This window comes from Symphalangus syndactylus, chromosome 14 (genome assembly GCF_028878055.3).
Source record: "Symphalangus syndactylus isolate Jambi chromosome 14, NHGRI_mSymSyn1-v2.1_pri, whole genome shotgun sequence".
In the NCBI taxonomy this organism is placed as follows: Eukaryota; Metazoa; Chordata; class Mammalia; order Primates; family Hylobatidae; genus Symphalangus; species Symphalangus syndactylus.
Window position 1 is genome coordinate 71,172,323 of NC_072436.2, and position 27,486 is coordinate 71,199,808.

Consider the following 27,486-nt stretch of genomic DNA (forward strand, 5'->3'; position numbering starts at 1 on the left):
TGTTGGTGTGCTGCACCCATTAACTCGTCATTTGGAATACTACGCAGCCATAAAAAATGATGAGTTCATGTCCTTTGTAGGGACATGGATGAAACTGGAAATCATCATTCTCAGTAAACTATCACAAGGACGAAAAACCAAACACCACATGTTCTCACTCATAGGTGGGAATTGAACAATGAGAACGCATGGACACAGGAAGGGGAACTGAATATCTTTTAACAGACCCTTGCTTTCAGCTCTCAAGTGACTCAGAGAAAATTGTGTTAGCTCAGCGATTGCTTTATAAGTACACTGAAAAATGGCACTTAAAAGGAGATGCATACTTTCAAACTCCAAAAACTAAAATGTCCCAACTTAAGTAGAGAGGGAAGAATCTTTATAACTTAGTGACTACTTGAATTTTGAGGAAAAAAAGAGAAAGGAATCAAAGATCACAGTAGTGGAATCATAAGGCTTCTAATTTGTTTAGATATGATAACCTGGGATGCGGTGTGGTGATTCAAAACAACACAGTACAATTGTAGTCAGCATAAAAATTACAATACAGTTGTAAAGAGAATAAAAATCATGTTTGTCATATGCCAACTCTATACCCTTATACCAAATATATAGTAACTGTTGAGTGATACCTTGTTTATAATGTATTTAGATGGACAAAGTATTATTCTGATTGTTTTATATCTAAGTGATACTCCACAAAACAGATTTATCTGAAGACAGATTAGTGAAAAACGGTGGATCTCAAATTCATGTTCACAGTTAGCACCCGATAAATGATCTTATTCCTGTTATTAATGGTTCCTTTGTTCAACTTAATGCATTGGAGCATTACTCAGGGTTATTTCAAGCAATTTCATGACAAAGTTGATTGATCATGAAAACAATGTGTAGGATTTTAACATTCTTTATACCATACAGAATACTTTTTTCACAATTCTAGTACTTTTCTAGCTTTATTTGTTACACTTAAATTCAGTTAGAATTTATTTTGGTGTAAGGAGTTGAGGTAGGGCTCCAGCTTTTCCTGTTTCTTTTAAAATTTCTAACCCATTATCTCAAAACCATTTACTATTGGGAGTCTGAGGCAGGAGGATCACTTGAGGCCAGGAGTTTGAGACCAGCCTGGGCAACACAGTGAGACCTTATCTCTAAAAACAAACAAAAAATCCACACACACACACATACACACGCCAGGTGTGGTGGAATATGCATATAGTCCCAGCTACTTGGGAAGGTGAAGTGGGAGAACTGCTTGAGCCCCGGGGGTTTGAGGCTGCAGTAAGCCACGATTGCATCACTGCACTCCAGCCTGGGTGACAGAGTAAGGTCCTGTCTCAAAATAACCCCCAAAACACACTTATTAAAGACATAATGTTTAAATGTGTTCATACCCACACCTATTAAAAAGCAAATACTAATGAAAACTTAGAAAAAATTTGTGGCATGACTTTCTGTTTGTGGATGGTTTTATTCCAATTAAGATGTATTCAAGGCTTAATGAGATCTTACAAAGAACTTCAGGAACTAGAAGGAGATGCTCTTCTACCTACAAAATATTTAAATGGAGGAGCCGAATTAAAACTGCTAGGAGGGATAAAAGTGAGTCGTATCAGAAATGCAGAAGCAATACAAGGATTTTGAGATATACATAGAAGGGTATTTATTGCAGCACTGTCCACAGCACTGTCTGGTTCCTGGGTTGCTGCAAATCTCTGGACTCCTTGTAAAATCAATCCTACTTGCCTTTCTGCTACGTTAGCCAAACACAATCCTAACTGATGCAGTATATTTTTCCTGTTTGTTCTGTTTTCACTTTTTATTTATTTTCCCTTAGCATGGATTACATTTTTGATTTGAAATTTGTTATGAGAAATAAAAAATATTTTGAATGTCTGACAGCCAAGGAAGAAATGACAGTAATCCAGACAGTAGAGAAATTAGTGGAAGGCATGAAATCATTTGAGAAATGTAATTTAATGTATAGCACAGCAACCACTGTATTATGATCAGGATATTGAGGACTTGAATATGTTGCAGTTTATTTTTATAACAAACAGACAAGTAACCAGAAAAAAGAGTTGATTAGAGAAATTTATTATTTTTTTAAAAAAAGCAACTTCCAGGGTTGTCATTGTACAGGTTTTGCCCAGTCTCCTATAGCATGGTATAGTGATAACTGATTTTTTATAACAATGACTCAGAGGCATTGAAGATCCATAACTATCTTCTGAATTATCACAGAAAGAAGAAAGAGTTAGAAGAGTTTAATGTTAAGTGTATTAAAAATCATATTCTAATTCTTTTAATTTGGTTATCTGAGTATGATAATATAGCAGAGCTCAGATAACAAGAAAAGGCAATTGGTTAGAACACTCCATTCCCACAGGATGTGCATTAACAGACTTTTTACTGCATATATCTTTATATAGTTTGCAAACGAATTCCACCCTTTTACACAGCATTAATTTTTTTTAACTGGGTTGACTTTGGGCTGAAACATTTGCTTATTATCTTATAATTATTTTTTCCTGTTCTTTAATGGATTTTACCCCCATCTGACATAGTGTTTGGACTTTAGTGTATGTGACACTTCAAGATCATCTCTGCCCATTCTAATGATAGTTACAATGAGATTACCCATGGCCAGATATCCAAGACTATTAATTAATCCACCAGCTCTGTTCTTAACTTTGGTAAAAGAGAGATCTTGTGTCTCACTGGAGGGTGCACCAAGCTTCAGGCAAGAAACTGTGAGCTGGCTGTCAACAGAATATGGTTCTTAACAAGGTTCTTATTAATGCTGTGCAAACAAGAGTCTCGTCATTTCAGTAACTATTTGTACATTTATAAAAGCAATACAGTCATGGGAAAAACCAACAAGCACAGCTTGGTAGAATAACCTGCCATGAAATATCATCGGCTTTATAATAATTTACTACAACTGTTCTTTTTATTCACACTGGATAGGAAATGCTTCCATCTAACACATGGAATACGAATATATACAACACAAATTTGGCTTTAATAAAAAAAAACAGTTCAAAAGGACAATAACACGGGGGCTGAAAACAATAATTTTGTGCAGTTTCCTGATCATAATCACTTGTTTCTTGCCTTTTACAGGGAATGACACAAGTATTGATGGATTTTGTAAACCAGTTATAACATTTTCCTGCCTGTAATAGCCCACTATGAAGATATCACCTTGTTCATACAGTCTTATAGAAGTTTCTCCTCCTTAACTGTAATTCTAAATAACCGGGGATGACACACCGAGTCGGTTTTAAGAACAAATCCTGCTGAGCCTTTTCAAAATCATCATACATTTGCAGTTCCCTATTCCATTAAAACTCTTTGCTGAAACAACATCTTGTAACTGCACTGGGCATATGACTGATGTGCTGAATGGTGCATTTGCACTGATGCTCACCATCTCGTTGCTCAGCAACGTCAGCATCTTGGCTTGAACTTCTGAATGGCCGCGGGAATCACGCGGCAGTGCCATCAGGGGGTGGACTGTTTTAGACTGCCAGCAGTCAAAACAGTTGTGATGGGCTCAATGTCTACACTGTGAGCCTGGGGAACCCATTCTCCTATGGAATGGTTTTCAGGGGTCCAGCAATGTCACTGCAGGTGGCTGAGATATTCTGGCCCCTGCTTATGAGGAACTACATGAAAGAAGAAGCCTAGTGTTCTAAAAAAAATAGACAATGCGGCAGGGTTGGGGAGAGGCTAGGGGGTTGCTTTCATGAGTCTGGAAATCTCTGGTTTTAGCTCTCTGAGAAGGCTGGGAGACTCTGTTGTAGGCAGCTGTGGGAGAAGGCTAGGGTTGGAGGTACACCTGGAGATATGTCAGTTTGGCGTTGGCACTGCAGATTCAGCGCCCGTGGTCCCTGACTAAGGCACTCTGCCTGGATCTATTTTCCCCTGACTGTACCTTTTATGGCCCCTGGCTTTCCCATTCTCCCTGGAAACTCCTGTTTGTTTTTGCTTTCTAAGGTAGAGATAGCAAGTAGGGTTCATTTCTCTCATCTGACTGTTGGGTTCATCTGACTGTTGAGTGGCGGCTCTTTGGAATTGTAATTTGAGAAGGATTGTGAATAAATCAGTGGGCTTAATAGGAAATAGTGCTGTGATTGATTAGCAATGTGTGCCATGGCCACAAAAATTGGTATTGATAAAATAAATGCATCCCAGGCCCTTATATCTCTGTTTTAAGTAAAGTGAGTGAATGAAGCTGGCTTGATGTATTTTTGAAGGATCTTTGGAGACCATAGCCCAAGCCACTAAATTTATATTTATTTTATATTCTGCTTTGTTCCAGAAAAGATTTGAGAATTTGGGGGGCTTGGGACAGGAATTTTAGGACTTGTGGAAAGCTAGGGAGGGAGATAATTTTGAATAGGCTGATGCAGGAGGTCCACGACAACGATCTCTGTTTTTACCCCGGGGTGATGAAGCCCAGTGTTTACCAAGTGATTATAGGGCTTATTGATTAAACAGATCCAGAAAGACCTGGATAAATGGGGTGAGTCCTAGGCATGGTGGAAATTTCAGGCAGAGCATTTCTGTGTTGCAGATCTGATGTATTTCCCCTTGGTTAACAGCTGAGGTTCTATGTTGAAAAGCCAAAGAGAAATATATTTGTATACACACACATGCCTTATGGGGGTTAATCAAAGATCCTTATTATGTCAGGACCATTGTCTTTCAGCTCTACCCAGAAGTCTCTGGTGCATGGCTTTACCAAGAAAAAAACAACAACAAAAAAACTAGTGATATTGTGTGATAGGTCCTAATGATGGTATTTTGGGAAGATCAACTTACGTTTATCTCTGGAAAACAGGATAAACTTCATACCTCAAGTGATTTAAACTGAAGCCAAACCTTGATTTTTAACATGAATCATTAACAGGTTGCTCTTCAACAATGCCATTGTCTGTTGATTTAGGGTCCATGTCTGGCCAAAGCCAGCCACCTCTAGCTGCTGATGGCCTGTGGGTTTTAGAAACTGGCTGATGCTCCCATAAATACGCCCCTGTCTATTGCACACAACTGATTTCACTTACACATCAACATAGCAACATACCTTTTCCATCAGTAAACACCTGCTCCCCTTCTCGCTTGGAAACTGGAAGAATTTGCAAGGAAAAGATGCCATACATTTTTTATATACCTGCAAATCCCAGGAGAACATCCTTTTGCATACCCATCTGATGTTGAGTTTCTTACCATACCAGGGACCCCAGCATTTCCAAAGTTGTAGGCAAAGCTTTCCTCTTTCTTGGGTGGTGCACAGGGGTGAAAGTCCTTAGGCTCCTAGGCCAAGGGTCCAAAGTCCAGGGATGGAGGTGGAGTAGAGGCAGGAAGGCAGCATTTTAGAAACCCAGCAATGTATTTCTTATCCAACTCTGTATTTCACCCTCAGATAAATGATTTTCTTACTGGTCTCCATGAGACATAATCCTGTTGAGAGCATCTTGCAGTTTCACTGTCTCTGGAACCTTCTAGAGGTGATAGATGGCTGGCTATAAATCTGACTGTAGTTGCCTCACCATTTGTTTTCTGGCAATTTAAAATATCTGTTTCTTTCCGCTGATCAAGATTGTTGGTATACTGGCATTGCCAACCAATTTTTAGAATGTGTGAAGGTCAGTGGGCTTTATCACCACTCCTCTTCTCTAACTGGAAAGACTTGTTCTAACACCTCCTGAAGTTTCTGAGAGAGCCCAGAGCAGGAACTTTGGGCTCTAGACAGAAGGCCTTGGAGGAGGGCGGGAGGGAGGAGGTGCCCTGTTGGGAGGTGGAGCCTGGGGAGGAGGGGGAAGGGTGGAAGGTGGGGATGGGATGGGAGGGGTGGGGGCGCTGGGGGGCGGGGGAGGGCAGTGGGGTGCAGGAGGTGGGGGGGTGTAGATGGGGGCAGGAGGCGGCGAGGAGGTGTGGTAGGCGTTGTTGAGTGGGTACTTGGCTGGCTGGTTGTTCTTGACCCTGGTGAAGTTGATGCAGCGCCCCTAGAAGAGAATTGGAGAGAAGGAAACGTGAGCGGACGGCCTCACATTGGGGCCTGTGGTGCTGTGGTGGGCGGCTTGCAAGAAATATGTGGAAAGCCGGCCCCTGTTGGTGACAACTCTCTAGTGGCACATAGTAGAACTTGAGGACAAGTGAGCTCCCCACTTCCTTTTCCCGGACTGTGTTGCAAAACTGTTAAAATTCATCTTTTCCTGGAGTCTAACTCTCTCAAGTGGGATAAAGGGAAGGAGACTGACCTTAACCGGGTGCTGTGTACAGAGGTCATCAAACTGAATCTCCTCAACAGCCCTGCTAACCGGGTATTATTAACTGTTCCATTGCACAGATGAGGAAACAGAGGTTCAGAAAAGTGAAGTTACTTTTTCAAGGCCACACAACTAGGAAGAGGTGGGGTTGGTGATTCTAACCCAAAATAGACTCCAGAATTATTCTTCCTGCTGCTACTTTGCCTTCTGGAAGGGGTCCTCAAATTTCATAAACAAAAGTAATTTATTTTGATTATTTCAATTACATGCCTGGAAATGGCAGAAGGTTAACACCACGAGCTTCTCCTACATTGTAATTCAAGGATGTAGCTAGAATCTGTGATTGGATTTGTCATGGAGGCCCTGATGCATTTACCTCACCTGTGCCCTCTCAAACACTTGTTCCGGGTAATGAATGAAGGAGGCAGCTATCTCTACTGATGTGATCAATACAGCTTCCTCATCCATGCCTTGCCTTCTCCACAGTGCTAGTAAATAATAAACAGTTTATCCTGCCCTTGTTCTGGCTGTGGGAATCCCTCTTCTACATGCGGCTGCACCTGTGCAGGTACTCTTAGTTGTTGTCACAGGAACTGACAATCTGTGTACCTTAAGCAATACAACCTGGGGACATTCTATTGCCAAGCAGGCATCTACCCTGAATTCGGCTTTTCTCCTACCCTTCTTCGGTACTCAACTGAACAATGCAGAGAAGACCCTGGAACCCCTTACAGCAGCCTCCTGAAAGTCAGCGTCCATAGCCAGCCTTAAGTAGCCCTGTCTCCCCTACAGTGTCTCTGCTCTGCTCTCCAGAGTCACAGGCATGCTTTCTCTGTCCCCCAGTAGATACCCCTAGTCTCATCTGGTACTCAGGAACTTCTGTGCAACACTCAGCTCTGCAACGGAGGGGAGACGGGTTCTCCTGCTCACTGTGTTCCGTGCTGGTGTGAGCTCTCTTCGCTTGGCCACTTGCCTGGGTGGGTAGCCGCCCTCCTGAGGGCTCCTGGCCTCCCTCACTTCCCAAGCCTGTGGGGCATCTTATTGTTCTCTCTCTGGCATGTCTGGATGCCTACAGAATTGCTCCCCACTGCGGCCGGGGTGGGGTTGCTTCTCTCTGAGGCTGCCCTCTATGCTGGGCCTGGGGCTGGGGTGTGGAATTGTTCCTGGCCACGTGCTCCAGGATGGACATTATCCTGTGGTGTCCAGCCTGAACAAGATATGTCCAGAGAGCACAGAGTTTCCCTTTCCAGGCCTTTAGGGATGAGCCTGAATGAGAATGAAGAGAGTGAGGTGTGGAATTTGGGGGACAATTGCTGCTTAAATTAGCTCTAGGACAAGAGGAAAATGAGTGTGTGTTATTAGAGACTTGGGCCACAGCAGGGACGAGCCGCATGCTGAGCAAACCTTCCCTCCCTGTGCACAGCCCCGTGCATCCTTCAAGTCATAAATCATGTCCCTTTTCCTCCACACATTTCCCCCACAGTGACTCCAGCCTCCACTTACCCTTTGCTTCCTTGAGTTCTCTAGTTACAGCCTACACCACACGTTGCAGCCTGCATACTACAGTTATTTCATCTGTCAATGCCTTGCCTCCTTGGCCAGATGAGAAACTTCTGGAAGGCTGCAGCCTTGTTTTGTGCTTTGCTGCTCCACAACTTACAGCCTCACAGGGTGTTCTGCATGGTACAGGGACTCTTGGTAAAAACAGAGTTGTTTGAAGCACTCAGGAAAAGTAGGGGGTGGGAAACCTTCGCAATAAACTGAAAATTAATTCCTAGGACATAGCATTAGTCAGAGGGCATCTTGGTGAGGAAGGGCCAAATTTGATGGCACTGCAATTGGTTTAGGAGTTGCAATGCTATGTTTAGATGCCAGCACCCCTGTTTCTCTGAGCTTGCATTTCATGTGATTAAACCAGGTGCTAAGTGGGGGAGGCTCTGACTGGGGTTCCACTCACTGCAGAAGGAATTTACCCCCTCCTTGCTGCACTGCCCAGAGCTCCCGGTTTATGTCCAGCCTTTCAGGCATGATGCCGATTTTGTAACCCAGTACTGTACATTCCCGGCTGTTCAAGCTGCCCTCTTTTATAGCTTTATAAATCTAAGCCTTGGTTACAGTTTATTTATGATTCTGGATAAAGCTTTCCTTTACGATGTGAGGGCCCTAATGATTACCATCTGTGATGAATTCCCGTGACGACAATTTAGAGCTGGGATTTACTGTGCTATCTGTTCTGCCCTTCGTTCCTAGACATGCTAAGTCAGACAGAGAGGCTCAAGAGATTCACGTCCTTTAAAGATGAAGGGAAACCCTCATCCTGGGGAGGAGCTGCTGGTGCCTGGGGTCGAGTGCTCATCTGGCTTCAGATCTCTTTTAGAGCTGGCCACCAGGCTGGCCAAGAGGGGAGGCTAATTAATTAATAAATCCAGAAGCTCATGTACTTATTCTGTTCAATTGAAATAAGTCACTCTACTGTTTTTACCAGAGGCTGTTTTGTCCAGAGACAAAATCAGGAGCTCCCAGCCTTCTTCTGCCAATATCTCTGTTCGTAACCCACGTTAGGATTCCCAGGGGTTTTCAAAACAGTCGAAAGCATCCACAGACTAAAAGATGGTCTCTCACATCTGTCCCCTGAAGATGGGATGAAAGAGGGCAGTAGGGGCTGTGGGGGAGTGAGGTGGGGAGGAAGACCTGAGGTTAGCACTTCCAGCTGCCGCCGTGGTGTCTTGGCCAGAGCGGCAGAGGGATGGAGATGGGGTGGGGTAAAATGGTGATGGTGGAGGCAGAGAGTCCTCTGGTCAGTAACACCCTAGGGGTGCACCCATGGGTCACCTACTCCACAGCACTGTGCTGTGGTTCATTATAGACCCTCCCCCCGCTCCCCACCACCTGGTCCTTTAGAGCTGAGCACAAAAGCCCAGAGCTGTCATCAAGCAGCCAGAGGGGAGGGGGCAAGCTCACAGCTTCTTCCTGGTCCCCACTGTGGGACACCCCACAGTGTGATGTGAGGTGGGGGTAATCATACCGCCTGTCACTTACAGGTATTAGGAGGACTCCCTTAATCAGTGTTATAAAGGGCTTGGAACAGTGCCTGGTGCATTGTGTTTAGTAAATGGAGTCTAGTGCTGTCTCTCTGCAGGTGGGGAAGCGCAGACAAAATCAGACCCTGTCTGTGGTGGAAAGGCCAGTTGGTGGTGGTATCAGATGTTCCAACTCCTAGTTTAGTGCCTTCTGAGTGAGCTGCAGGCTAGAGCTTCTATACTCCACACCCAGCTTCTATAATAAAACTGGTAAATAGAAAAAAACGTAGCAAAAATGTAGGGAAAAACAAAGCAGCCCCTAGAGCCTGCTCTCTTATGTCTGTTCTCTCCTCCTATTGCCACTAAGTCCTGTAACTTATTTCTTATAGGACCTCCCACAGTGCACTGCACACACATTTAACTGATGTTGAATTTATCTTCCTGAAAAAAGGTGCAGACTCGGCATCAATAAATCCCTGGGGTAATATACAGTAAGACCCACAGTCTTCGTAAGAGGGGTGTGGTTACAATAAGTTCTTAAAACCTGGAGTCAGAGGTGCCAGCACAAACACGGTAACATTTAGACCATATAATTGGCCTAAAGATCAGTTTACACAACATCGTTTTTTGCTTGCAAGAGGATAATAGAAAGGCCAGATGTTCTCAGTGTCATGTAGGCCAGCAAATCTGCACCAGTGTTTGGTTAAGAGGTTGCTAGGACGATTGGAACTCTCACTTCATAACACTGGTCTTTGTGACCCAGTTTTATTTTCTACAGTATTGGTTGTGGGTGGTTTGGTTCAGATCCAAGATTTGGCTTTGACCTCAGTTTACCTCAGCATCCTCATTTACAGGAATGAATGCCAATTATTTTCACACATTAGCAAAAATTTCTCAGATTAAATTCTAAGAAGAAAATGCAACAGTATCTCCAGCTAAATGAAGGCTTAGCAGGATGCCAGCTGGCTTTCCTCCTAGGCTTGAAAGTGCCATTTTGATTTGGCTGTATCTAATGGTGGTGGGAGGACTATTTGAAATGTCCAGGTACATTAGCGTCTTTATTTATCATCAAAACTCTGCCAGTTAAGCATCATTATTTTCATTGTACAGAAAAAAAAACCTAAAGTCTCACACCTATTTAAATAACTTGCTCAAGACTCCACAGCCAGTAAGTGGCAGAGTGGGATTAAAACCTAGCTCTGTTTGCCTCAGAAACTCATCCTCTTCATACTGTATGCCTGAATATAGACTGAAAGTGCAAATGATTTCTTGAAAGACTTGTAGATAGCATCACGCAGTGTAGCACTTGACCACAATCCAGCAGCTCTTGACACAGTCAAGCGATTCTTCCCAAACCTAGGTCTGGTCAATTCACTCTCCAGCTCAAAATTCTTCAGTGATTCCCCATCACCTTTAAAAGAAAAGCCAAACCACCTCCACTGGCATACACAGCCCTTTGGGATCTGGTCTGTGCTTATGTCTTTCAATTGATGTCTTACTCTTTTCTTGCAAGATGTCCAGCCTGGTCCACCCTATGCCCTCCACAAATATTTGTTCAATGAGGATATAATTTGCCATGTGGAACTCTTCTCTAAATGTCTCCCATTAGAAACATTGCTCCTTAACTGGTTGCTGAGCACCTCTGAGGCAGCCTCAAGGGCTTCTCCTCTGGAGCCTAGTGTTGCTCTAAACAGCCCAAGTTCAAGTTCAAGTTGGCACTCAACAAATACTGCTCACACACCAGAGCTCTGAGGTGCAGCAAGTTGTCTTAGAAAGCTCTGATTTTTCCCCTGCAGGTTTAGGCTCTCCAAAGGTCAAGGGTCCATGAACACAGCTATGAGTTTAGGGCTTCTCAGTCACCTCCCCGTGGTCTCCTTGGACATCTCCTAGGTTCTTGGAGAAAGGATGGCAAGAATCCTACGTACTTCCCTTGGCTTCCACACTTGAAAGGTAATGTTACCTCTAAAAATACTTTTTGGGTTACCTTTGATTGCTTTATCAAGGGAAATTGTTCCTCAACAAAAAGCTTTGCCTAAATTGGCGGTGACATATTCTGAAATGGTTACGATGAAATGGTCAGGATGAAAGACCTTGTTGATCAGATTCTGGATTTCCCTGGGTTTGAACTCCAGGCATTGATGGTCTGAGGCGTATAGAGACAGGACACTGGTGCTGGGCACTGTGGTCTGCCTTGTGGGTTGCGGTCAGGAGGCAGAGTTCTACCTCTAGTTCTGCCACTAACATACTCACTGTGAAACCTGGGGCAAGTCACTTTCTCTCTGTGGGCCTCGGTTTCTTCATCTGTCCAATAAAGTTGTACTGGCTAGATGACGTTCAAGGGCCCTTTAGCCCTAATATTCTATAATTCCATCAACATTTTTTTTTTTTTTTGAGATAGAGTCTTACTCTGTGAGAGTGATCTCGGCTCACTACAACCTCCGCCTCCCGGGTTCAAGTGATTCTCCTGCCTCAGCCTCCCAAGTAGCTGGAATTACAGGCATGTGACACCACGCCTGGCTAATTTTTTTGTATTTTTAGTAGAGACGGGGTTTTGCCATGTTGGCCAGGCTGGTCTCAAACACCTGACCTCAGGTGATCCGCCAACTTCAGCCTCCCAAAGTGCTGGGATTATAGGTGTGAGCCACCGCACCTGGCCTCCATCAAAATTTGAATTCCTTTGAAACCTTTTCCTTGGATAATTTCATCTGAATTCTTTTGGGGCAGCCAGTTTGCACATTTCTTTATACTAATTAGTTTGGCTAATGCTTTGTATTGCATATTTTCTGGTTGGTCATTAGATTTTTAAAAATATTAATAAACTGAAACTTCAAAATTGGAGGTCTACCTTCTGCTTTTCTATTATTGTGGTAAGAGTTTGAGCTTGCCTGCAACTTCTGAATTTGGGTTTGTGGGATGACAGGGAGATGTGAGAAGAGGTATGGGCCGATTGTGTGCAAAAGACTTGCCAGTGGTGAGCTCGTGTGTGCTGAGTGTTATGAGACATCTGTTTGGGCATCAGGCACGCTCCGTGGAGAGGGAGCTGGACTTCGGAGATGGTTAAAAATATGCTATGGCTCCCACAGATTAAACCAAATAGTTTCCTATGAACAGAGGTCATCTAAGGAAATTGGATTTCACAGGAAGAACACTAAAATAATTAGATTGTAAAAGTATAACATATATGCCAAGTTTCCTCTGACAAATACCTTTTCTCTCTGGCCTAGTTCTCCCATTGATTATCTTGTTTGGAGGGCTGTAGGTATTTCTCAAGTTACTAATGAATTAGGTTTCCAAAGTCAGTTGTTTGGAATTATGAGCATAGTTTCTAACTTAAATCATTCTTGTGAACTCAGGCTAGACCACAAAACCTCATCGTCATATTGAAGGCAATTGACATAATCCTGCCGAAGGTGGTGCTCTACTGATGAATTAAACACATGAACAATGAATGGATGGCTGGATTGGATGACTTAATAGTTAGCCTTCTACCCTATGATTCTCTTCATTTGTTAATTTATTTACGCATTTATCCTTTTGACAAATGGGTTTTAAGTGCCGGCTATGTCCTCAAAGGTGCTGCAGACAGTATTAAGCAAATGTTGAGGTCCCTGTCCTCATGAAGAATATAGTCTACAGGTGAAGACAGACAGTAGTCAAATGGACCCCAGCAACCACATTTGTGATCTGTGACCCTGAGTTTGGCCACAGTTGATTGGACCAGTTGATTGGACAACTATGCTGAGCTAGACCGATCAGATTCTCTCTCCTGCGAATTTGGAATGACCACTGAGTGACAGGTAGTTAGTTAGTGAGGACTGATCATTTGAATACAGGGAATGTAAAGTGGGAACCTGGGGATAAGGGAGCAGCCATCTTCTGCCACAGTCAGGGAGAAGCAGAGAAAGCTCTGATTCTGTTTCATAAAGACCCTTCATACTCATTCTTCTGCCCTGCCCTCATTGTTGCTCATCTTCTAACGCTTGGCCACCAAGTAAACCAGTCTTCCTGCTTTCAGCCTTTCCCTTTCACTTTGATATTTTGGTTTTCCATGTAAAATTCATACACGTGCACACACACACACACACATATATATAAATAAAAACGTGCATATACATACATACGTATGTCTACATATGTATAGATAGAGGTATGTATAAAATATGTATACCTGTATACATAAAAATGTGTAGATACACAGACACATTCAAAGTTATCTTTCTGGCTAGGTGAGGTGGCTCATGCCTGTAATCTCAGCACTTTAGGAGGCCAACGCAGGCAGATCACTTTAGCCCAGGAGTTAGAGACCAGCCTGGCAACACAGTGAGACCCTGTGTCTACAAAAAATAAAAAAAATTAGCCTGATGTGTGTGCCTTTAGCCCTAGCTACTTGGGAGGCTGAGGCAGAAGGATGCCCAAGAGTTTGAGGCTGCAGTGGGCTATCATGGCACCGCTGTGGTGCATTCCAGCCTGGGCAACAGAGCGAGACCCTGTCTTGCTCCTTCCCTTTCCCCAAAGCTGGAGCCATGGGCAAAGAGAAGGGTGTGTTGTGAGTGGTGATGCTCTGATCCTTCTCGGCTCCCTTTTCTCCACCTCAAACTTGCCCTGCCTATAAATCTCATAATAGCCTGCCTTTTATGTGCTGTTCATGGAAAGGGATCCAAGGTCAACTCTTTTAGTTATTTGATTCATTTTGCTGACACACATACTGGCACGTTCTCCATAATAATGTCTGTGGATGCCAGAACCGAGGGTAAGATGAAAGCACACAGGAAATATTTGGTAACACGAGGAAACTAGAAAAATGAAGGAAAGGGTAGAAATAAAAATGGCATCTCTTTAGTGGGACATGTGTAAATACAAGGTTTGTCAAGAATTAATGTTGAGATATGACTTATTTAACAATAAAATCCCCTTTTTCTATCCGATTACACAGTTCTTTGTTTTCTTTGTTGAAGATTTGAAAAATACACAATGAAAAAAGAAGAGGAAGGGAGAAGGAAATGTTAAATTATAGCATTCAGAATTAATATTTTGTGCTTATCTTTACGGAACACACACACCCAGTGGTGGATTTATTTACGAAAACGGGATCATCCTGTATAAAAGTTTTAAAGTAGTTTACTGTGACCATTTCTCCCCTGTCATTTTCTTTTTTTTTCCTTTTTATTTATTTATTTTTATTTTTTATTTTTATTTTTATTTTTTTTGGATCAATGATAATAACTCAATCCTCTATTTGACAAAGAAGAAGGAGAAGGAAGAGGAAGAAAAAGAAAGTGGGATAAAGGATCAGAAAGGGAGGAAAATAGAAAAAATTAGAGTATGACTCCAAGGTAGACCTGTTTTGTTGTTGCGGGGTTGGTTGGTTGGTTTGTCTGTTGTATTTTTCATATGTTTCGCCATGTTGGCCAGGCTGGCCTCGAACTCCTAGCCTCAAGTGATCAACCCGCCTTGGCCTCCCAGAGTGCTGGGACTACAGGCGTGAGCCACCACGTCCAGCCCCCACATTGCGTCTGGCCTCCGTGGTAGACCTCCCAGACAGGGCAGCCGGGCAGAGGCGCTCCCCACATCCCAGATGATGGGCGGCCGGGCAGAGGCGCTCCTCACATCCCAGATGATGGGCGGCCGGGCAGAGGCGCTCCTCACATCCCAGTCCCCTGTCATTTTCAATGGTTGCATAATCTTCTATCACATGGAAGCACCAAATGCAGTTAAGAATTTCTTTATTGTTGGGTATTAAGAGTGTATCTAATTTGTCTCTATTATAAACAATGCTGTGATAAAACTATTTATCCATAAATATTTTCATACATCTGTCAATTGTTTTAGAACAAATTGTTTGAGGTAGAATTTCTGGGTCAAACTTTATGCACATTTTAACAGTTTTTGATAATATGTTGTCAAACTGTCTTCTAGAAAAAGTGATATTCATTCGTAGTTCCAATACTATTTTATGAGAATTTCTATTTCCCTACACTTCCAATTACAGATTTTTAGAATTAAAAATGTTTGCCAATTTGACTATCTGAAGGAATTGTATTATTGTTTCCATGTTCACTGTCTTATTATTTGTGAGATGAAAGTTTTTAAAATGTGTGTGTATATATATGTGTAAAGATATATGTGTGTATATATATACATATATACACTCACACATACACACATATATACACACACACCCACATATATATATATACACACACACTGCATATATATATATATATATGATTTGTCTGCTCATATACTTTGCCCACTTTTACTGACGTTTTGATCTTTTTTTATTGATTTTTTTATTGATTTGTAAGAGCTCTTTATAGAGTAATGATGAAACTGGTTGATATGGTTAGGTTTTGTGTCCCCACCCAAATCTCATCTTGAATTGTAATCCCCACGTGTTGAGAAAGAGAGGTGATTGGGTTATGGGTGCAGTTTTCCCCATGCTGTTCTGATGATAGTGAATATGTTTCATGAGAGCTGATGGTTTTATAAAGGGCAGTTCCCCTGCACTCGCTCACATGCTTTCTCACCTGTCGCCATGTAAGATATATTTGCTTCCCCTTTTGCCATGATTGTAAATTTCCTGAGGCCTTCCCAGCCATACAGAACTGTGAGTCAATTAAACCTCTTTTCTTTATAAATTACCCGGTCTTGGGTAGTTCTTTATAGTGGTATGAGAGCAGACTAATATACTGGTTATGTAAGCTATTTTTTTGTTTTGGTTTGTGATTTTTAAAATTTTACTGATAGTATTTTTTGATGTACAGAAGTTAAAATAAGTTTATGTGGGTAGCCAATTATATCAATCCATAGAGTCTATTCTTTTTTTTTTTTTTTTTGAGACGGGGTTTCACTCCGTCACCCAGGTTGGAGTGCAGTGGCATAATCTCAGCTCACTGCAACCTCTGCCTCCTGAGTTCAAGTGATCCTCCCACCTCAGCCTCCCAAGTAGCTAGGACTACAGGAATGCACCACCACACCTGGCTAATTGTTTTGTATATTTGGTAGAGACGGGGTTTCACCATGTTGCCCAGGCTGGTCTCAAACTCCTGAGCTCGGATGGTCCACCGGCCTTGGTCTCCCAAAGTGCTGGGATTACAGGCGTGAGCCACTGCCCCTGGCTCATAGAGTCTATTTTTTCATATCCCTTAGAAAGGCCTTCATCAGGGCTGGGCATGGTGGCTCATGCCTGTAATCCCAGCACTTTGGGAGGCCAAGACAGGCAGATTACCTCAGGTCAGGAGTTTGAGACCAGCTGACCAACATGGAGAAACCCCGTCTCTACTAAAAATACAAAATCATCTGGGCATGGTGGCACATGCCTGTAATCCCAACTACTTGGGAGGCTGAGGCAGGAGAATCGCTTGAACCCAGGAGGTGGAGGTTGCGGTGAGCCAAGATTATGCCATTGCACTCCAGCCTGGGCAACAAGAGTGAAACTCCGTCTCAAAAAAAAAGCTTTCATCATTCTTTTTTTTTTTTTTTTTTTAAGTTATGTTATAGCTTCACTTTTCGATGTTTATAGAATGTGGACTAAAGAGCCAAACTGCTAGGATTCAAGAGATCTGGTTCTGCAACTTACTGTGTTATCTTGGACAAATTAATTAACTTCTGTTTTCTTTTCTGTAAAATGGGTTAAATAATTGATCCTAGCTCATGAGATTATTGTAAGGATTAATGAAAATAATAATTTTTTAAATTTTTGAGACGGAGTTTTGCTCTTGTTGCCCAGGCTGGAGTGCAATGGTGCAATCTCAGCTCACTGTAATGTCTGTCTCCCAGGTTCAAGCGATTCTCCTGCCTCAGCCTCCCAAGTAGCTGGGATTACAGGAGTGCACCACCTGGCCAATTTTGTATTTTTAGTAGAGGTGGGTTTTCACCATGTTGGTCAGGCTGGTCTCGAACTCCTGACCTCAGGAGGCCTTGGCTTCCCAAAGGAACTCCTGACTTTGGCCTCCCAAAGTGCTGGGATTACAGGCATGAGTCACCGTGCCCAGCCTATAAATAACTTTCAACAGTGCCTGACATATAAAATTACCCAGTAAATGTTAACTATTATCATCTGGAGTAAATTTTGCTATGAGGTGTGAGGTGCAAATTCAAATTTATTTCATCTTTTTCTAAATCAGCCAATTGTGCTAACTTAGAAATACCATTTGTTAAATAATCTACCACCTTCCAAATAATTTAATGCCAGCCTTATATGGCAGATTCTCACTTGTTCTTTCATTTGTGTTTTCAGATCTCTGTTGCACTTCTCTGATGTGTCTGTCTATATCTGTAGCAGCAGTTTCCACTGTTATAGTTTCACAACATATTGTAATATTGATCTTATAAGTCTGTCTTTATTATTTTTCAAAATTATCTGCACTATTCTCATCTGATTGTTCTTCCAAACAATAATTTAGAATAATGTAATTCATAAATTAAGTTGGAGAAAATAGGCTTTTATATTTTTATGTTTTCTCATCCATCAATAGCACATTCCAAATTTGTGATTTTTGAATGTAAGTTCCAGCCTTCTTTTAAACATTTATTCCTAGATTTATTTTATTGTAAAGTTTAACTTTTCTCTATTTTAGCATCCTACTCTTAGTATATTTATTTTGTATTTAAATATTTTACTGAATTCTCTTACGGTATTTCTGTTGATATAATTTAATATTTTCCATTTCTTATATTTACCTATTATTACATCTTCTTGTTTTATTGCATTGATTAGAAGTGATGTCACGTGCCCTTATCTTATTCTTGTCTTTAGTGGGAATACCCAGTATTTCATAATAGTTTAGATATCCTTACTTCTGTTAAAAATATACTTTAATTCCAGTTTAAGTGTTTAAAAAACTTAAGCAAATATCAAATAACTTTTTGATATAAAGTAAGATAACCCTATTGATAGATATTTTTATTCATGTTAAGGAAATAATTTCCTATTCACAGTTGATAGTTTCAAAAAGTAATATTTTAAATTCTATCAGAATCTTTTGGATATCAAGATCATTATATCATTCCTATATTTTCACCTACTGATAAATATTTTATAAATTTTTTTCTAATAAAAATTATTTGCACATTTCTGAAATAAACTTTTGAAAAGTTCTGAAATTAATTCTCTTTGATTTAGGATTTTTGCACCCAAATTCACAGGTGAATTTGGCCATGTTTCTTTTGTTGTGAGCTACTTTTCATCAAGATTATGTTAACTTCACAAAACAATTTGGGAGGATTTTCATCTTTTTTATGTTCTGTATTTCTGAACTAGCATAAGAACTACTTGTCTTATAACAAGTACATAAGCATGAGATAATTCTCTCAAAAATTTTCTAGACATGCTGTTATTTAAAAGTATAGTTCTTTGATGCCTTTAAAAATTTTTGCCACAGATATTGACTTATTCAGGTTTTGTACTTTTTTTGAGTCAATTTCTGTAATTTATCCTTTCTTAGAAAATCATTCATCAAGATTTTAGAAGCATTTGCATAGATTTGTACTTTGTTCACAGGTCATTCTTACAGGTAAACCTCCTTATTTGTTGTGATAGCCCTTTTGTCTTTCTTAATAATTACATATTTTCATGTTCTAACCTTCTTTTTTGGATTTGTCTTTCAAAGATTCATCGATGATACTGGTAGTTCCAAAGAAATTCTTAAAGACTTATTTCTTGGTTCTACTGATTTTGCTTTGTTTTCATTAATTTGTTCTTTATTCATAGATTCCATGTTTCTGCTGTCTGTAGATTTGTTTCATATTATTTTCTAAGTTTTAACTAATTCTTACCTCATTTGTTTTCATTTTTTCTTGTCTAATAATGAAAGAATTTAAGGCTATGTTTCCAAATCCCACAAGTTTTTATTGAGATGTTCCAATTGTCATTATTTTCTAGGATCCCAGTTAATTGCAGTTTTGATTTCCTCTTGGACTGAATAGTAATTTATAAGACTGCTTTAAAACTTCAGAGTGCTTTTTTTTTTTGAGACAAGCTCTCGGTCTGTCGCCTAGGTAGGGGTGCAGTGGTATCTAAGTGCTTTTTTAAAGCAAGAGTTTAATCCCTTATTGCTAAATTCTAGATTTTTATTTTTATTTTTGGTGGTGTATGTGGACTCTAAAAATTATATGTTCTCTCTTTCTTCAGGTTTTCTTTGTGGCCTAAGTTATAGTTGATTTTTACAAGTTAAGAAAATAATATGAATTATTTATTTGAAGGGTGCTGTTAAATATCCATTAATCTTTTTTGATTCGATTTAATTAAAGCCTCTATATCTTTTATTTACTTTTTCATCTGCTTGCTTTATTGAAGTCCAAGGGTGGTTGTGAGTTTATTAAGTTACTTTTCTCCAATGTTTTACACAATTCTATTTGCACAAACTTTGCTCCTTTAATCAATGGGCCACCCAAGAGTAGCAGGGAGGGTGCTCTTTCAGGGCTCTCTGGGCAGAAGGAAAATCTTCCATCCCAAATAATTCTTGCTTCCTGTTTGTGGTGGTGGTAGCTTATCTGCAAAGGTGGCTGCCATCTTTTCCCCCTGTAGTACACACGTGCTGTGGTGAGGAGGGGTCTATGACTCCCTTGAATCTGGGTTGGCTGTGATTGTTTTGAATATAATGGAAGTGATGTTGTGCTAGCTTTGAGCCTGGCTCTGAGGCCTGACAGTTTCTGCTTCCTGTTTTTGGTGCCCTGAGCCTCCATGTAAGAAATCCTGGCGGGTCTACTGCAGGGAGGCCTGTTGAGGTACAATGAAGGAGGTCAAAGGAGTGAAGAAGCCCTCTGGGATGTCCAATCAACCTTCCAGTGATTCCAGCCCCAGCCGCCATCTGATTGCAACTTCATGAGAGACTCTAAATGAGAACTATCCAGCTGAGCCCAATCGACCCAAAAAATGTGAGGAAAAATAGCAAATTATATCTTAAGTCATTAGGTTTTTGGATGGTTTGTTATGGAACAATATTGAAACAAGAAGCAACTCATCTCCGCCTAGTGGGTCATTCATGGTGTGTGGAAGCTGAATATGAGTTGTAGGTTTCCCTTTTTTTTTTTTTTTCTGGACTCTGAACTTGGCACCCTTCCCAAAGGTGCTGTGAAGGATCCCGATCTGTGCTCTAGTCACTGCCTGATGGACTAGGACTTTATGCCACTGGAACCCAAGGTCCACAGGAGAAAGATGGGATAACTGGATGACAGAAAGATATAACCCCAAAGGTAACCATCACACATTTCCTTTTCTGTCCTCTGGATATTATCCTGCAGTGTTCATTTTGAAATGTAGGTTATAGATTAGGTAAAGAAAATGTGGTACATATACACCATGGAATACTATGCAGCCATAAACAAGAGTGAGATCATGTCTTTTGCAGGAACATGGATGGAGCTGGAGGCCATTATCCTTAGCAAACTAACGCAGGAACAGAAAACCAAATACTGCATGTTCTCACTTATAAGTGGGAGCTAAATAATAAGAACTTATGAACACAAAGACAGAAACAACAGACACTGGAGTCTACTTGAGTGGGGAAGGTAGAAGGAGGGAGAGGAGCAAAAAAGATAACTGTTGGGTACTGGGCTTAATACCTGGGTGATGAAATAATCTGTACAACAAGCCCCCATGACACATGTTTACCTATGTAACAAACCTTCACATGTACCCCCAAACCTAAAATAAAAGTTAAAAGAAATGTAGGTTGTTATGTTGGTGAGAAAGGGCTGAACTCAGGACTGGGAAAGATACTGCAATCTGGAAAGGGGTTTTTGCCTATTTACACACTTGTGCATGCTTACTTGTGTAAGCTGAGCCTGTGACATCCTATCACCTTCTCTCACGCTGCCAGTGGGTAGGTCAAGGTTGAAAAGTCTCTCCCGATTCTGAAGTCAGGCTAAATACATATACTCAAATTGCCATTTTGACTTGAAAATCTTAAAAAATATTAATAAATACTTAGACACAGAGGAAACACAGTAAGACAAAGTAGCCTTGCCATCAAAATAGGGATGAACAAACTCCGTCCTAAGGCTATATGAAATGTTAACTGTCCATGTCTACCCTACGCATAAAGTTACAACTAACTACTTGCCATACAAATGAATGAAATTGTAAGGCCAAGTGGTAAAGGATTCACTCTGATGGCCCCTGAGGAAGGTTGGTAAACCACCGTAGCTAAAAAAGGCAAAAATATACTAGATGACATAAGGAAATAAAACCTCCTTGTCTGATGCTTAAATCCCTTCTTTAAATCTCATAGCACTATATAAAATGGCATGTTATGTTTGCACCTGTTTAGTTCTGACAAATTTCAAAAAATAAAGACAAAATAGGGTTGGAGAAAGGAGATTTAGGAAAAGTGATCAGGTGGCCAAAGTGCTGTCACTAAACAGGGACTGGCTCTGAGAATTCAAACCTTTCAAAGGGGCAAGACAAAGAATTATGCAGGGATACCCTGGGTAGTATATTTTAGAGATGGTAGAGAAAGTTGAAAACATTAAGAGGAAGCAAATCATGCTGAGTGGTGACCCAGTGTGGCACATCCTAAATATTGTTTCTTAACTTTGCTCTTCTTAAAACCAGCCATTGGTACTGACCATCTTTTCTTCATCAATGGCATCAAGTCCAATGCACACTCCTGGGTCCTGCCAAGCAGTGTAGCAATTACTTCTCCAAAGAGCCTGGTTTTAATCAACATTTTGGATGGGTCTCACTAATACTTTAGATTTAATGCACTTTTCTAAGATTAAAAAAAAAACCACCATGGCATGGTCATGCTGAGTGAGTGAAAGTCTGACCCAGGATGAACTAATATTATTTAGAGTCTTCCTTCTTGCCCTTTCTGTCTCCCCTGTTAAGAATCTTGAGGATATTTTTCCTGTCCCCAGTTAAATGACTCTAACTACTTAGAACGACCATTAGTATAGTCTTTCAGTTTATTATTTTATTTATGTTGAGGTATTTGCTTTAAATATTGGTGCCAGAAGATAAACCGACTAAGATTGTTTGGTCAAGAGCATTATTTAGCTTGGATGTGAAAATGTAAAATTATGAAATTACTGATTCATCTGGTGCACAGCGCTAATATAATCCTGCTCCATATATACAAGCTCATAGATGAAGGTTTGTTTTCTTCTTTTGCACCAATGCGAGGAATGCCATCTTCAGGATGAGTTCTTTTCCTATGCCGGTAGCCGTCAACACGTTTTCCCCAAAATGGAATATTAATTTTTTTAAAAAAGAACAAGTTTGCTTCTGTGCTTCCTGTATTGTTGCCAGTGAGTGGCACTGTTATGGACCGAATGTGTGTGTCTCCCCAAATCCAGGTGTTGAAGCCTCAGCCTCCAATGGGATAGTATTTGGGGGTGGGGTCTTTGGGAGGAACTTAAGGTTAGATGAGGTCACGAGGGTGCCTCCCTCATGATGGGGTTGGTCCCCTTAGAAGAAGAGTTTCCACAGGGCTTGTTTTCATTCTACTCACACATGCACCAAGAAGTGGCTATGTGAGCACACAGCCTGGAAGAGGGGCCTCACCAGAACCTGATCACACTGGCACCCTGATCTCAGACCTCCAGTCTCTAGTACTGTGAGAAAATAAATTTCTGTTGTTTAAGGCCCACAGTCCATAGTATTTTGTTATGGCAGCCTGAGCACACTAAGAGAAGCATCCTAAATGGGTAGGTGTCTGCTAGGTTCTCAGCACTTCACACATGGACCTTTTTCCTATCCCACAACATTGTCACACTGGCCAAGCCCCCTACTCATATGTATTCATTTGAGGGACCAGTTGTTTGTTATGGGGTGAAAAGTTTCATACTAATCCCATCTGCCACTCACTGAGTGCTTATGCCGTGCCAGGCTTGGCACTAGCTGCTTTATATTCATCAACTTATTTTCTCCTAAAAGCACCATTGGTTAATATCCCCATTATCCTAATTCAAAAATATAGAAATGGCTCAGAAAGCCTGTATAATTTTCCCAGGCTATCTCTGTAAGTAAGTGACTGAGTGAAGATATAAATCCAGGTCTGTTTAGACTCCATGCTCTTTCTTTTGAGCAACATGTGCTTTTAGATTGGAATGAATCTAGGGCAGAATGAATCAAGAAGCATAGCCATGAAAAGAGTTGGCCACCAGTAATATTACCCATTAGAGAAGTTTCCATGGGTCCCAACACTTACCCAGCCTCCATTGTTCTGTTCCAGCTTTCCATGTCTCTATTTCTTCCTTCTTTACGATTTCAGTGCCCTGCAGCAACCCTTCCTGGAGAAGTGCCTTGTGTATCCCTATCCCTTTTTCCAATCATAATTTACTTGTTCTATGTGCCTCTCCCCTTATAATCTTCTATGCTTTCTAAGGGACAAACCTCTAATCAGATCCACAAGCTGGGTCCACTATAGTGGTTTATTTCTTAATAGGCTCTATCTTTCCATAGACATAAAAATATACTATGACAGAGATTGATAACTGTCTCCCATATGCATTTTCACTTTCTTCCTTTAGTAGTAGAACCCCTGAGTTTCACTGGCCACATGACCAGCCAGCAATGACTACGTTTCCCAGCCTTCCTTGCAAAAGTTGCTTCAAGAGGCAGTAAATGATGCTGAGCTTGACCTAGTGTGGTGCATGGATTGCAGGTGGGTGTGGCCTCCTTTGCATCAAGGTGTGGCCATGTAATCTATGCTCTGGCCAGCTGAATGTGAGCAGAAATTATATGTCCAAATTCTAAGCTGTGCCTTAAAGGGCATACCCTAGCCCTTTTCATTCTTGGACTATGCTGACAAGAACCACACTCTTGGGGTGGTGGAGAAACAAGATGGAAGGAGCGTGGGCACCTGACAGCATGAAGCTGCCATGTTGACACTGGACAGTTTATTCCCAGAGAGTTATATGTGAGAGGGGAAAAAAAGTTTGATGGTTGAAGCTTGTATTATTTTGGGCTTTTGGTAGGTCAGCTGAACTTCTAACCTAAATAATATAATTCAAGAAAGGAATCTTCTGATGACAGTATTTTATTCTAAAGGAGCAGCCCCAGTGCTGGGCATTTGGGGTGCTGTGGTCAGCTCTTGTGGTGATCTTCTGGGATCAGGCTAGGCTTTGGGCAGCCTCTTACTTTTTGACCATGGAGTTGGATGCCTACCTTTAAAGAGGTGAGACCTGCCCAGCTGGCTCCCAGAAGCCTCTGGACTGTTTCCTGGACTTATCTGCTTTTTAGGTAAGGGCTGCCATGATCCTGCCAGGGTGCCTCTCAGATAAAACTAAAGGAAGACAGTAGTCAAAACCCTGAAGTATTCCGGCTGATGTCAGACAGAGAAACAGAAAATTTACAGCACTCAAAATCTGGGATTCATTTAGGAGTAAAAAAAAGCATGAAGTTATCCAACCTCAAAACTGTTTTCAGGCTTCTACTGGGCCCCAATACTCTTCCTAATTGCAAGACCATGTAGAAGTTGGATCTGAAATAAGACCATGAGCCAGTATCAAAATGCCCCATTTTCATGGTGCACGAAATGCTTCACGAATCCAGCCTGCACTAATTAAATGTGATACTTCTCCCCAGGCTGGGCTGAGCTCGTGTTCTGTATGATCTGGGAAGAATTGGTTGTTGGACTCATACTGAGATTGTAAGAGGAATCTTTAAGAGGAAAAAAAAAATACATGCTAAATCTTTTGGAAAGAGGCAGGGTAAAGCTTTGGGGGGATTTTAGCACCTGGATTATAAATAAAGAATGTTGCTAATTACTAATGAATTTTATTTGTTCATTAAAAGTGGACTCAGCAGAAAGCTCCACTTGGAGAGATGACAAACGGTATGACCTCTACTTCATTTCTTCTATTTCAATGGTTCCTCCTAGTTGCACAAACCCTTACCAGGATAACAAGGTCACCCCAAGTACCTGGATGGGCCTCTGACTCCAGAATTCTTCTCAGCCTCCTCTCACTGCTTATGTTGCTGCTCCTGGCTTGCAGCATTTCTTACTTCGCAACCACCCTTTTGGCTCCTAGGCTCTCCCATTTCCTACCGATTGATGAGGCCTTTGGAACTAGCTTGACCTTTGTCTTCCTCCGGCCTCATGACCTGCTCCACATCCTTCCCCAATTGACTGGTCTTTCACTAGATCCCACTCCACAGGGGAAGAGGACTGGGCCCTGGAGGAGCCTCTCTGAGCTAGATCCCAGGGCCTGCTCACAGAGATCAGCCCTGGAGTGAATTCAGCCAGAGAACCCAAATAAACTCTGTGAATCCAGACAGTCCAGGAAAAGAAAGGTGATCTCATGCTTAGTAAGAACAATCTCTGTTCAGTCTCCAAAGACCCTGCAATGAGTGGGGGTGCTCGTGGTTTGGCCCACTCCCCCGAGCTATGGCTACCAACCCCCTCTTGAGGAACAGGATTCTTGAGGCTGAGAGATGTGGCTGGGACTGAGGCAGAGGAATGCAGTGGAGAGGCAGTGTGGGGACACACTGCAGTTCTGAACAGCTCACTTTGATTTTCTGGGAGCCTTAGCTCTGCAGTGGTTGAAATTATGAATAAGCAAAAATCCCAATAGTAACAGCAATACTCCTTGTCCTCTTTCTGGCCATCACAATTCCCACCTGGTCCTTTCCTGCCTTTCAGCCTTCTTTCTTTGAAGGCAGAGACTTTGTCATATTATTTGGTTTTGGTCTAAAAGAAGCTCTGGAATAGCATCCAACATTTGCTAGTGTTCAATCCACAAGCTCCCTGAAGAGGCTAAAGAACTACATTGTGAAGCTGGAGAGGGAGTTTGGGGGTTTGCATCATCAGTTTCTCTAAACTTGTTGCTTTTTCTCAGCTCGCCTCTCTCCTGCATCCTATCTCCCTTGCTTCTCCCCTACCCATGAGGTTAATGAGTGCCTCTGGTAGTGAGCTGAGCAGAACACCAAAATTTCCCTGCCTTGAGGCGTCTTCTTCCTACTCTCTGCACCCCGGACATGTCCAGACTACCACTTGGTCTGATAGATATATATATTTAAATTATTTAATGAAATAAAAAGCAAATTTTTAAATTTACTCTGTTGCCCAGGCTGGAGTGCGGTGCCATGATCATGGCTCACTGCAGCCTCAACCTACTGGGCTCAAGTGATCTCCCACCTTGGCCTCCTGAGTAGCTGCGACTGCGGGCATATGCCACTGTGCCCAGCTCAGTCTGATATTTTCAACATTAGGGATCCCCTGTGGGCATCTCATGGAGACTCCTTTTAAAATGCCAGAGTGTTACCCAGGAGAGAAATTCCCTGGACACTGGCATCCAATAACATGTGGGTTAGCCAGCATAAAGATCTATTCTTTTGAGGCCAGGGAAAGGGTGTTTGGGACTGTGAAATTTGAGTGGTGGTGATCGGGATAAAGGGACACAGGAAGGTCAAAGTTTGAGGGAATAGGGGGAGGCAAAAGGACCAAAGTGTGCAGAGCACTACAGAGAAGGGAAGGGAAGGGCTGGCCGGGAGGTTAGTGCACGAGCTCATTCACACAGGCTAGGAACACCACAGAAAACGGAGGGAGGGTGACACTCAAGATGTCTCCAGGCAGCTTCTGACCTGGAGCTTACCTCCCCAAACTGTGCAGTGAGCCCAAGAGAGACTTGTTTAATCTCCAAGAAGATTTCTCTTCATATGTTAGTCACAGGGTATAATGTGGACTAAGCGCAAATATTAATATTTTAGGAGGAATACTTTTGTAACAGAAAATGGAGTTGAGACTCTTCTGCCTCTTATGTCACTTTCATGGGAAAATTACATTTTCCAAGCTGCCAGGAGCCACAGATTTTCATGTTTGGGGATGGAAGAGCAGCTGTATCTGAAGACTGCTGTGCAGGATCATGCCAGGGTGTCTGCCAATCCTTTATGCTCCGGTCAAGAGAGGGCCTGAGCAACGGTGGGGCCCTGCAGGCTCTTTCCCTAGGGATAGAATGGAATGCAAGCCCATGTTCCGAAACTTGGAAGTAGGGCACTTGCAGGGAGGTAGAGATTTGAGGGCAGGGGAAGGGAATAGGGAGGGAAAAAGGTGATAAAACTAAAGTGAAGAGCAGCAGCAGGACATGGTACTTCCTTCTTCCCATAAACAGAACAATTTTACGGCTGATTACCATCTGGATTACCTTTCGCCCACTTTCAAAGTGTGTTGCCACAATCTTCTGTCAACAAAAACCAACAGTGATCTCAGCCTTCTGTTTCAGAAGGTTGGTAGTTACATGAA

At 41.8% G+C, this 27,486-nt stretch overlaps 1 protein-coding gene across 2 annotated transcripts in view; it reads right to left on the reverse strand.

The window, feature by feature from the left end:
- Positions 1–2,076: 2,076 nt before the first annotated feature.
- Positions 2,077–27,486, reverse strand: part of ANTXR1 (ANTXR cell adhesion molecule 1) — a 244,955-nt gene continuing 219,545 nt past the window's right edge. For both annotated transcript variants that reach the window (XM_055241678.1, XM_055241681.2), the window contains one exon: positions 2,077–6,014. In XM_055241678.1, coding sequence (XP_055097653.1) covers positions 5,754–6,014 — 261 coding nt within the window. In that variant the 3' untranslated portion in view covers positions 2,077–5,753. The remainder of the gene's footprint in view (positions 6,015–27,486) is intronic.